At 34.3% G+C, this 13,352-nt stretch overlaps 1 protein-coding gene across 2 annotated transcripts in view; it reads right to left on the bottom strand.

Annotated features, from left to right (window-relative positions):
* Larp4b (La ribonucleoprotein 4B) overlaps positions 1-13,352 on the bottom strand; it is a 93,542-nt gene that overhangs the window by 60,300 nt on the left and 19,890 nt on the right. For both annotated transcript variants that reach the window (XM_076832127.1, XM_076832126.1), the window contains exons 2-3: positions 5,651-5,770; positions 3,826-3,885 (exon numbers count right to left, since the gene is read on the bottom strand). In XM_076832127.1, the coding sequence (XP_076688242.1) occupies positions 3,826-3,885; positions 5,651-5,731 (141 nt within the window). In that variant the 5' untranslated portion in view covers positions 5,732-5,770. The remainder of the gene's footprint in view (positions 1-3,825; positions 3,886-5,650; positions 5,771-13,352) is intronic.

Below are 13,352 nucleotides of genomic sequence, written 5' to 3' on the forward strand. Positions count from 1 at the left end.
TCCACGGAAGCCAAAGGTTCAGAACAGCAGAGAGAAAACACACACACACACACACACACACACACACACACACACAGAGCTACATTAGTTTTTCTTATTTTCATGAACTAAATTATGAAACAATTAAAATTGTTATCTCAGCCAAAGGAAGAATTTTTCAGACTTCTGAGTTTTCTAGAGTGTTTTAATATTTTCTGAATAACTTTTCATGGAATAATTGTCAACCAAAGAAGTTAGTCTGTAAATTCCCAAAAAGAAAACAATTTCTAGAACTTTGTTTCTCTGAATTCATAGCTATTTACAGTTGTATCTAATTTTCCAGCTTCAAGAAATAATGTTTGTGGGTATAAAGAAATTACTACTAATTCTATCAGATATGGGAATGAACAGTTTGGTTAGAGATAATAAGGAACTACTATGGCAAAACGACAAATTACCTAGGATCTGCTTAAGAATACCCCAGAAAAGCTGGGTGTGGTTGGTACACACCTGTAATCCCAGCTATATGATAGGCTGAGGCAGGAGCATCACAAGCTCCAGTAAACAGAGACATAAAATTCTAAATGATTATGTGTATAAGGCAGAGGAAAAAAACAAACAAGAGCAGCTCAGCAAAAGGGGTCATACTTTTTTATGAAGGTAACATTAGGGTTCACTATATTATTCACTCCATTCTGTAGATGCCTGAAAATTATAACTAAGAAAAAAAAAAAAGCAAGAGAAAAAAGAAGAAATTAATCTAGTACCCATAGCAGGAAGTATCTCAAAAGCACTCTGCACTACTGACAAGTTTAACCTGCAAGATAAATAATGTGCTAAAAAGAGGTAGTTATTGTCCATATATAAGTAATAGGCACTGGGGGCTGTGGATGTGGCTCAAGCGGTAGCATGCTCGCCTGGCATGCGCCCCCCGCTGGGTTCAATCCTAAGCACCACATAAAAATAAAGATGTTGTGTCTGCGGAAAACTGAAAAATAAATATTATTAAAAAAAAATTCTCTCTTAAAAAAAAAAAAGAGGGGCTGGGGATGTGGCTCAAGCGGTAGCGCGCTCGCCTGGCATGCGTGCGGCCCGGTTTCGATCCTCAGCACCACATACAAACAAAGATGTTGTGCCTGCCGAAAAACTAAAAAAATAAATATTAAAAAAAATTCTCTCTCTCACTCTCTCTTAAAAAAAAAAAAAGAAATAGGCACTGGATACTTTCATGGAAATTCGAGCTTTCTGATAGCTAGCCTACTCTCATTCAAGATACAGGCTGTACTAATTAATCTGAATTACTAGTTTATAAATATTCATTCAGAAACCATATGATCAACAGTGAGGTTTTGGGTTGAGACTAGAGATCATTTGTAAGGCACTTGCCTAGCACATGTGAAGTTCTGAATTCAACCCCTAGCACTACCACAGAGAAAAGAAAAGAAGTGAAATGGTTTTTAATTTAATTTAATGAATAAATGGAAAGACTCAAGTTGTCTACTCTTATTACCTTTATAGAGTTTTAAAAGATTATTCTGGTACAGATCACATTTTACAGAACATAAGTTTTGTATGCAGAAGAGTTTGATTTCTGATTTAAGTTTCACATTATGATTAGAAAAGATGTGGCATGACTTACGTGTTTTTCTTCCCAGCACATAATTTAACACTAACACTTCTACCTCATATTACTTGTACTTTAAACACATTACACACTTACATTCTTCTCTCAAACTTGCTATTCATTTATGTTAAAATGCAAAAGGATCATCAAAATGGAAAATGACTCCGAGGCCAAAGTGTTACTCCAAGGAAAATCAGGCAACCTGGCTGCAAAGTGTGTTGTCTGAGCAGCAGCATTTCGAATCTGGAATCCTTGAATAGACTTCAGCAGCAGCACAAAAACTTTGATAATGGTCTTTGCTACAGATGGAGTCTGTAGCCTTAACAGGTAAGATTAAAGGCATTTAACCAAATGACTTTGTTGCCAAATGCCCACTGTCAGATACTGTTTCTTCCTCATGAAGGAGATCCTTCATGGAGACCCGCTGCCAGATTGGCTGCCTCCTCATCTTAAACAGCCTCAAAGCCCTTTTGATCCATCTCCTGCTCTCCCTATCCATCCTCTCACCACCGAAGCAAATATCTTATGTAGAACATTCTTGTGTACATTACATCACCACATCCTGAATCTGTTTTGCCTGTACTGCCCTTTGGAACTGTTCTTGCTAAGGTTACAACTGAAGACCCACTTTGTTCCAATCTGTCTAATCAATAGATCTTTATTTCATGTCACTTCATTTGGCCACTATCTCATTCCATTTCAACCAAACATTGCTGTCTTTTTTTCTTTACGTCTCTCTGACCATTCCCTTCCTAGTCTCCTTCCAATTTCCGAAATACTCACAGAGTTCCAGAGTTTTTATCATTTTCCCATTCTGTAAATGCAGGAAAATTTAATTCAAATTTAGTACTTTAACTCTATTAGTACAATATGCTTCAAGGACAGTATTCCTTTTATTACATCAAAGTCAGAACATTCAAAATGACCCTCCTTTATTTAACTAGGGAAAAACAGAAAAACATTTCTCCTGTAGACACAACTATACCTCAATGCCTCCTATCTCCATGGCTATACTCATTCTGTATCTAAAGTTCACACAAAAATTGGTAACAAATTTTCCTAGTGTAATAGAGCTACAATAGATATATGTGTATCTCATGATAATCTGCAAACAATGTCCCCATAGAACTGTCTTAACCATCTTTATCAATTGCACTCAAGTGTTGTTGAATAAATTAATACTCAAATTTCACTCAAAGTACTGCCTATCTGCATACTAGAAACAGCACACCAAGCCACTATGGAAGCCAACAGGATACAGAAAAGGTAAAGACAGAAAGCACACTTGCGATTGACCAGGAATAAGGGAGGAATGGGGATTAACTGTAAAAGGGCATGGTAGAGGGTAATGAAAATATTCTAAAACTACATTACAGCCAGCCATGGTTGCACAACTCGGTAAATCTAAATATCAAATTGCATACTTCCAATCCAACAGAAATAATAAAATGATGAAATATACGAGTTTAGGGTAGTGTTTTTAAATTTTTTTTAGAAATTCTACCTTATTCAAATTAGATCAAGGACTGAAGATGTGACTCAGTGGTAGAGCACTTGCTTGACATGCATTAGGCCCTAGTTTTGATCCCTAGCTCTACACACAAACACACACACACACACACAAACACACACACACACACAAACACACACACACACACGAGATTACCAACCCAACCTCTCCTTTAATTTCTATGTAAACGGCTGATTTGAGCAAACAGATGAAGATTACTATAAATATTTTAAGAATTGAATTTGGAATACTATAAATGCACTTCGCATATGCATATGCAAATGGTGAAAATCAGGATTTAAAAACAATGGAATTCCATTTCCTCATTCTTTTATTATTTACTATTTAACCTGTGTGCTCTAAAGAGATTATCAAAATGTAAGGCTAGTCATATACTAACAGTGAACCATTAAAAACATGATGAATGTTTGAGAAGAATAAATATGGAACACTGCTTGTCTGTTAACTGTACATTACACAGAGAACAGAAAAGGACACACAATATTGACATTTACTGTGGGGGGAATATAGTGATGAACCGGGTCCCCATTGTCTTTTTGAGAAACATTTAACATGTGTGTGTGTGTGTGTGACACACACACGTGTGTATACATACATATATCTTTTTGAACAATAAACTTTTGTTGCGAGGAGCTATCTGTGAGCCTCCACTGTGATTAAACAACCTGTGATAATCTTGGAAATTAATTACCTGACTCAAAGCTGGGATGGAACTTGTTTGAGAAGTGCTTTGAGATATAGGACCATTCATCTGTAAAATTGAAAACAAAGATACCATCACTGTAATATAAAGACAACCATTTTCAAACTACGGTAATTAAGCAAAACCAAAGCTACTGGGAAATATATTTTCATATGATAAAATCATAAATTTATGGACTGGGGTTGTGGCTCAGCAGTAGAGCACTCACCTAGCATATGTGAGGCACTGGGTTCCATCCTCAGAACCACATAAACGTAAATAAAGATATTGTGTCCAACTACAACTAAAAATATATATTTTAAAAATCATAAATTATAAGATTCAGATTATAGGAGTCTTAAAATTGCTTTTTAAAATTCTCACAGCACATTATAAATAAAATTCCTTGTAAGTTTCAAAAGGGAAAATTAAGTTACTTTTCCTAAAATCAATTCAGAACATGAAATATTATTTCCTAACATGATAAAATGAAGGTACTCAAGCTGGGCACAGTGGCGCATGCCTGTAATCTCAGAAGCCTGGAACGCTGAAGCAGGAGAATAGCCAAGTTCAAAGTCAGCCTCAGCAACTTAGCAAGGCCCTAGACACCTTAGCAAGATCCTGTCTCTAAAAGGACTAGGAATGTGGCTCAGTGGGTAAACATCCCAAGATTCAATCCCTGGTATCCCCCCAAAAGAGAAAGTACTCAAATTTATAATCCTAATTAACTCTTTACTGCAATGGCTATAATGGCTTTACTTTATTACAGTGGCTATGATGTTAGTTCAGGATTTACAACTGCATTTTCTTGTTTTGAAATATGAAAATTTTAAATGAGTGTGGCACATATTTGTAATCAAGGATAAAACAGGAGGATCCCAAGTTCAAGGCCAGCCTTTGCAAGGCCCTATGAAACTTACACCCTGCCTCACAACAAAAAATAAGAGATGGGGATGTAGCTCAGTGGTAAAGCTGCCTTAGGTTCAATCCACAGAATGTACTAACTAACTAAATAAATAAATAACAAAGCTTCAAGTATTTATAGTTACAACTAACCTTCTGTTCTATCACCTGGTTCTTACAGTTTTCCCTACTAAGCTACCCAGACATTTTTTCAGACTGATGAGGTTCTGGATACAATCATTGCATCTTGGCATGTGAAGAAAACAGCAGATTCAGGCCATAAAAACTAGAATATTCATTCTGGGGTTGTGACTCAGAGGTAGAGTGCTTGCCTAGCTCATGTGAGGCACTGGGTTCGATCCCCAGTACCACATAAAAAAATAAACTTATCATGTTCATCTACAACTAAATATAGAATATTCACCTCATTCTTTTTCTCCTTAAGTGAGTCATAAAACCTGATAACCTTCTCCTGAAAATAAGTATTAAGACCCTCATTTCAGAGGGGGTCCTGCTCTACACTCAGAGGACAGGAATGCCACACAAGGAAGCCAAGAAAAATGAGAACAAAGTGCCCTTGTTAAGTTCTCCCCAGTTTATTACTATTAGATCATAACTACTTCTGTCTATGCTTTTACATAACTCTCTACTTCTGTATTAGACTTGTGAAAAATACATAGCTTTCCCTGTCTTTATTTCTGAAGGCTATGTGTCACATAAAACTTATTACTAAATAAATATATGTTTTTCTCTTGTTTATCTCAACCTCAGATGGGTAAGAAGTCATTTCCCCTCTGTAAGACTATACAACCTATACATAGACCCTAAGGTACCCTAGTGCTGTTGTTTTGATTTGCTTCTAAAGTTCAAGGTAAAGAAAGAGAAATGGCTGCCCCTGGCCCTCCTGGCCCTCCTGGCCCACAACACCCACCAGATGAGAGCTGTCCTTGCCCTCCTGGACTCGCTGCGCCTGCGGTTCAGCCACAACTTTAGTGTCCTGATCAGAAGTCATGGGCTCCACTGGGATAAGTTTAATGCCAACCTCAGGATGCTGCAAAATGACAAAGAAAGTGAACAGTTCATTTGAGGGGCACAGTATGATTGATTCTTAAATGACATTACTAAAAAGTTAAATCCAGGACATGTTTATCCCTCTGAACAGTAAGTAGTTTAAAGAAAAGTGACCATAATTAACACCTTACTCACCAACAATAATACTTATTTTAAGTAAGATTCTTCTTCATACCAATTTGGTGATAATGATAACACAGAAATTCATGATTTTTAAAAAACAGAAAATTAAGGAATTTAATATTCAAAAATATATGAGAAATTTGCAAACTCAACTGTAAAAAGCAATAATCTAATTTGAAAATGGCCAAAAAGCCCAAATAGACATTTTCCAAAAGACATAAAAATGATCAATAAATAAAAAGTACTCAACATGACTAATCAACAAGGAAAAGCATATCAATACCACAAGACGTCACTCACACCTGTTAGAATGGCGACTGCCTAAATGACAAGAAATAGAAAGGCTGTTCAGGGCATGGAGAAAAGGACATCTTAGCACACTACACTGTTGACAAGAATTTAAGTTGGTTTAGTCACTATTGAAAAGAAATATGGAGATTCCTCAAAAAAAAAAAAAAAAAAACGTAATACATAATCTAGCAATTCCATTCCTTGGTCTATATCTGAAATAAATGAAACCACCACCTCATGAAGATATGCATTCCCACATCCACTGAAGCATTATTCACAATAGCTATGATATGGCAACAACTTGTATCTATCAATGGATGAATGGATAAAGAAATTACAGTGTGCACACACACAGGAATGTTATTCAGTCTTTAAAAAAGGGAAAAACCTTGTCATATGCTACAACATAGATGAACCTATAAGAGAGTATGCTAAGTGAAACATGACAGTCACAGAAAGACAAATATTGTACAATCTTACTTTTATGTGCAAACTAATTTACCCAGAAATAGAAAATAAAATGGTTGTTAGCAGGGAATGAGGCATGGAATAGGTTAAAGGGTATAAATCTGCAGATATGCAGGATGAAAAAGCTTATGAGCTATTACCTGCAAGGACTATAGTTACAATATTGAATTATACTATATACTAGAAACTTGCTAAGAAAGATTTCAGGTGCTCTAAGTACCCATACATAAACAGGTAAAAATGTGATTTTAATTGGTTGACTATAGTAACCATTTCACTATGTTTATCAAAATGTGCTGTATACCTTAAACATGTTTTTAAAAAACCCTCCAAAAATTACATAATCAATAAAGTCTAGAATAAAAACATAGTTTTTGATGAATCCCTAACTTATACATGTTGTTTTTAACTGGTTCCATTAATTTTATTTTATTCAAGAATAACTGTTGTCAGGATAAACAACACTTCAAAAGGAACCAAAATACAATCCTCAATCATAAGAAACTAAAAACAATTTGAATGCAATGGAATAAATATTACAGTTTTGGGGAAGCATTTGCCTAACTCAATGGCTAGACATTGAACTTCATGTATAATACCTCAATTAACTTAGAAATGACTTAAAAGGAAGTAACTTTCATAAATTTACATAATAGGGACTCCTAGGAATCCAAGACTTCTGTTAAAGCATTTCTTCTTTTCACTGTAAGCTACACTGATTCACAAACAAAGAATCAGATTTAACCAAGGTATATTTTTCAGGCACTTTTGAAAACAGAGTCATCAGAAGGCCAGAAAAATAAACTTTAAATCATAACTATTTCTTACCACATACTCATACAGGTTTTTTCATTTCTTTAATGCTGCCTCCTATTCTCAATAGCCTACATGAGATAAATTCTCAAAACCCTTGTTAATTTAAACACATCTGATCAAAGCCAATCTCATCCAATTGTCAAAATGGTATCAGAAATCACAAAAACCACAAAACATTTAAATGCTGTAAAACAGATCTGAAAACATAAACGAGCTGAGAAGAAATGCTTAAAATAAATTGTTTCACGGAGATCACTGTTTTCCAAAATGTGGAATGAATGACAAGTTAAATTTCAACAGTTATGCATTTCATTTTAATGTGCATCCTTTCTTATGTGTCTGTGTCACTATTAACCTCTTGTTAAATTAAGCAAAAAAGTGAGTCCATTTGAAGTACCATTATGAACACTGCTGGAATACAGCAAAAATCTTCAAAGTAGAATATGTGACTGAACTTCAGAAAACAGATTTAGGAACATCTGATTCTGACACATTCCAGGTCACTGTTCTCAGTCCTTAGATACACTGAAGAATAACACAAGGAAACTGTGATTTTGTACTTTTGTGGCTCCAATATGAGTGTTTTTTTGAAAGTTATGCAGATGATTCTGAAACACCTGAACAAAGAACTACTTCCAAGAAATGGTGAAGTAGCACACAGGGAAGGTGACTCCGTGATATTGCTTCCAAACAGATGGATCTAGTTTTGTAAAAAACCTACCTATCACAAAACACCAATTATCACAGAAGCATCAAATCCAGAAAATAAAGATGCAGATTAATAACTAGAGAAGTCCTAGATGGTATAAATGCTTCTATCAATATTAACTCCGAGATTTTTAAGATTCTCAAAGAAATGATGTTTGTTCTTAAGTATGCACCTTTGCTTGAAAATAAGATATGGCATCCAAAAGGAAAATTTGACTAGAAGAATCCTTTATATGCTACCTCCGTTTTGCAGACAACTGTAAATTATGCACTTCTTGATGGGAATACCACCACCACCATATCATGCTCCTTAAATCTTTTTTTTTCCTCCCCTCTCCTTTTGTGGTGCTAGGGATCACACACAGGGCCTTGGGCATGCTACACAAGCATTCTAATTCCCTAGACTGAATTACAAATATCATCACTACATATTTACAGCACATGAGGGGACAGAGGAACATGGAGGCTGAAGACACACAATGAGCCAGCAACACAATGACTTTAGATAAGTGGATCAAAACATTTTTTTAAGATAAAAATTTTGCAGAATATTTGATGATACTAAAGAATGACTATTTTCTTAATGTGATAATGATGTGGTTATGTTTAATATATACATAAGGAGAGAGATCTCTCTTTAAAGATGTATACTAAGGGCTGGGGGTGGGGCTGAGTGGTGGAACGCTCACCTTGCACGTGCAAGACCCTGGGTTCAATCTTCAGCACCACATAAAAATAAATGAATAAAATAAAGATATTGTGTCCAACTACAACTAAAAATTAATTTTAAAAAATAAATAAAGATGTATACTGAAATACAGGGGGAAATAACGTGATGTCTGCAATGTTACTCAAAAATATGTGCAACAGAGACCAAAAGAAGTCCATAATTGTTTATCTTAAAAAGGAGTACAGAGGTTCATTCATTACACTATTCTATCTAGGCTTCTGCACATTTGAAATATTCTATAAGACATTTTAAAAAGTAATAATGGCATAATCTTACAATGAAACAGTGACTCTGATTTGACTACTCTGCAACTATTTCATAAGAAAGTAATTATTACACAAATATCTCTTAATTACTGACTTGGTATAATTTTTCAAAAAAGTTCTATAACTGTGAAGTTTAACAGAATAATTACTGATAGTTACCTGATGTAAACACTAAAAATTGCAAAACATTCTAAGACTTTATTATTAAATGTCTAAATCTAGAATGAAACAAAACTTGAGTATGATGATGCAAGTATTGATAATAGTCTAAATAAAGAACAAAATCACATTCTACCACTGGTTTAGGAGACCAGCACTGTTTTGACACTTAAACTATATTGTCCCCTACCCCATGATCAAAAAGCAGATCTTTAGATTGTAAAGAGAAATAACTGCCAGGTGCAGTGGCACATGCCTGTAATCCCAGCAGCTTGAGAGTTCAAAGCAACTTAATGAGGCCTAAGCAACTCAGTGAGAACCTCTCTCTAAATAAAATATAAGAAAGGACTGGGGATGTGGGTCAGTGGTTAAGCATGCCTGGGTTCAATCCCAGGTACCAAAAAAAAAAAAAAAGAAAAGAAAAGAAAGAAAATACTGAAGAGGGGAAGAATGTGACAACCAAAAAGGAAGTATTTCCTGACACAGAACCTCAGAGTCTGAGGCATCTTCACACTCCTCAATGTCTCACACCCTTCACAAAGCTTTAATTGAGTTACATAGGAGCTATTCTTGATTTGATTTAATCTCTCTTTATATAAAAAGCAAAATGAGGGCAAATCCTAGTATCCTAAACTTCATATGTGACCTAGCAGCACATTTTTTATCTCATCCATCAAAGCCTAAAAAGGAAGTTTTCTCAATCCTGTTCAACACTTGGGAGAGGTTTAGTCTCCTAGGCCTTATCAGTTTCTGAAGTATTCTTTTCATACATACAAGAATGGTATTTCTTAAATATTTTTATGTTTTTTTGAACACTCAAGGCAATCCTTCAGAACATAATGATCTCAAACTTAATTATAATCAAGTTATATAACTATTCAGAGAATTGCAATTTTAAAATTATTTGCATACGAAATTCTAAAAATTCAACAATTACTAATATTCATTCATTAAGACTGTTCTTTAAGGCAAATGTTGGCATAATTATTTTGAAATTATTTTATATACTGCAAGAACACACATCTATATGCCACACAGAACAAACTAAATAGAAATTATATTATTAGGCACACAGATTTTCACATATAAGAGATACAAATAGAAAATTAAAGAAGTTAAATAAGACCCAGAGAATCTTTTTAAACTAGAGTATAAAAACAGAGTTTCCCACAAATATCCTCTTCCTATTTCATGATCCAATCTAGGGCCTTACACTGTATTTAGCAGCCAAAATTTCTGTTTAGTCCTCTCCAAACTGTCCCAGTTCCTTTTCATTAGTTCTGGCTGATTATTTTGTAGAATATTCTTTTATTGAAGATGAACCTGGGACATCTTATTGTGAAAGGAAGGAAGACTACTATGATAATGTCACTAGAACACTGGAGCCATAAGAGAGGAAGAAGGGAAGGACTCCTGATGGCCAAAGATGGGATATGTGAAGATCAAAATAAATGGAATACAAGTACAGTATATAAAAGTACATGAGGGCTAAAATTACCAGCACCATCACACTGCTCACATCTTTGGAGGTTGTTAAAATACCAACTGGGGGACTAGGGTTGTATGTAGCTCAGTGGTATATCACTTGCCTAGCATGTGTGAGGCACTGGGTTCAATCCTCAGCATCACATAAAAAATAAACAAAGGTATTATGTTCATCTACAACTAAAACCATTTTAGGAAAAAAAAAGATACCAACTGATTATTCTAAAGGTTCTTAAGACTCTCGTTCATTCTGTCTGCCCTTCTAGATAAACCAAATTTCAGAAAAACCAAACAGCTGATTAAGTCAAGAACTACAGAAAAAATGAGAAGATGAAAATATTCTAACATCTAAAGAAACAATAAAGGCAATGATCATCATGTCTGTTAAAATGATCAAGTGAAGAACAACTGGGAACTTCACAAATGGCTGAATCAGTCACTGACTGAAACTATTTTCCAGTCTTACCACTAAAACTGAAACTCTAGGTACTATATACTTCTTCATGTGATGAAATACCACCATCTATTCTTGACAAAAAAGAAACTATATTTAATCACACCTTTGGATCTGACTCCCAATTTAAAGAGGATCCTGAGGAAATACATGTTCAATAACACAAAGTACAAAGTCATCAGCTAAATCCAAAATGTGGGACAAGACAGATGATCTCATTTCTATAGCAAATAAAATACATTTATATAGAGTTTTTTATTGCTATAAATTATAAAAGCTTTAACCAAAATAACCAAATGTAATTTGAGAACTGGGTTTGGATCCTGAATCAAATTAAATTTAAAATGGCACTTAGATGTAGGAAAAACTGAACAATGACTAGGTAATAAAGGGCATTACAGAATAATTACTAATTTTATTGAGTTCAATCAAGGTGGTGTTGCTATGTTTATTTTAAAGACCTTGACTATAAGGGATAAAAAGATTTGTTAATGAAATATACATATATATGGCACTTGCTTTTAATACATACGAATGATTTTAAACCCAAAGGGAGAAAACAAATAAACAAATACAAGAATGGCAGCAGGTTGATGGTGTCTAGAACCAGATGGCAGGTATACAGGCAATATGAGGTTCACCGCAGCATACTCTTTACTTTTGTGTGCTTAAGATTGTCTGTAATGGAAGTAAAAAGCAAATATAACTTGGATATACTGTCAATACATACCTCAAACTTCATAAGCTATTTCTATTTAAAACCTACAATAATAAAATACAAAATGTATAAACCATTTTATGGACAAAGTTCACAGCAGTTTTAGGCCAAAAGAACCAAAAAAGACAAAATAACCAAGGAAAAGCAGAAAGTGCAATAAATTATAATTATTTAAAATATTCACAAAAAACTACATAAAGCAAAAAGCATGATGTAAAACTATCAACAGTAAAAATGTACCTATATTTTTTAAATATTCACATAACTTTGCAAGTGAAAATTAAAGAAACTAGAAGGAAATAAACCAAAAACTAACAATGTGTCATTGTTAAGACCTAATAAGTTTCAGGTAGTTTCAATTTTTAATAACTTACTTTTATTATACATCTTAATAAAAGATCCAGCTTACTAATTCCATGTTTATCAAGATTAATAAATATGTCATTTGGTGTCCCTGTAAAACTACACCAGTCTTGTTCTCTAAGCATATGGTTTTCAAAGCATATGATGTCAAGGATGTCAAAGACCCTTTCAGTGGGGATAGGACATCAAACTATTCTCAAAATGATGCCAAGATGTTATTTGTTTTTTACTCTCATTTTCTCCTAACAAAACTACAGTGACCTTTTGGTGTAGTATCAGAGAATATTCAGGCCTGTAGGAAAATACTCCTCACTTTTCCAACTATCATTTGAAGCCAGATTTCCGTCACATACTTCAACCAAAATAGCATATCACCATGTGTCATGGTATTTCATTTGTGAGTGATGTGTTATTAGGATGAAGATGAGAATCCAGCAGATTTTGTTGTCATGTATTTAAGAGATTTACAAAAAGAGTAAAATGCCATTCTTCCTACTAAATTATTTTTTTGTTTTGGAAAAACTGCTACTTTATTTCATAAAGTATTATTTATGTTACATTTCGCAGGTCTGACATTATTATTGAAGAAAATACACTTTAAAAATCATTGAATCTTAATTTCTAGTATGACCGATATTGACAGAAATAAACCATATAATCTAAAATCCTCAGGAGTCTTGAGTAATAAAACTGTACACAGGTTCTCAGATGAAAAGTTTGAGAATTCTGCTCTAAGACAAATTTCAAAACTTGCTTCTGATGGACAGATGTCTGTGTTCATGGACGAACATATTATCACAATGACAATGAAATGCAGATTGACCTACAGATTCAATACAATCCCTACCAAATTCAACCTGCTTTTTTTTTAAGTTACCAATGGACCTTTATTTTATTATTTATATGTGGTGCTGAGGGTCGAACCCAGTGCCTCCCACATGCCAGACAAGTGCTTCACCACAGAGCCACAACCCCCAGCCT

Source organism: Callospermophilus lateralis, chromosome 13 (assembly GCF_048772815.1).
Source record: "Callospermophilus lateralis isolate mCalLat2 chromosome 13, mCalLat2.hap1, whole genome shotgun sequence".
Taxonomy (NCBI): domain Eukaryota; kingdom Metazoa; phylum Chordata; class Mammalia; order Rodentia; family Sciuridae; genus Callospermophilus; species Callospermophilus lateralis.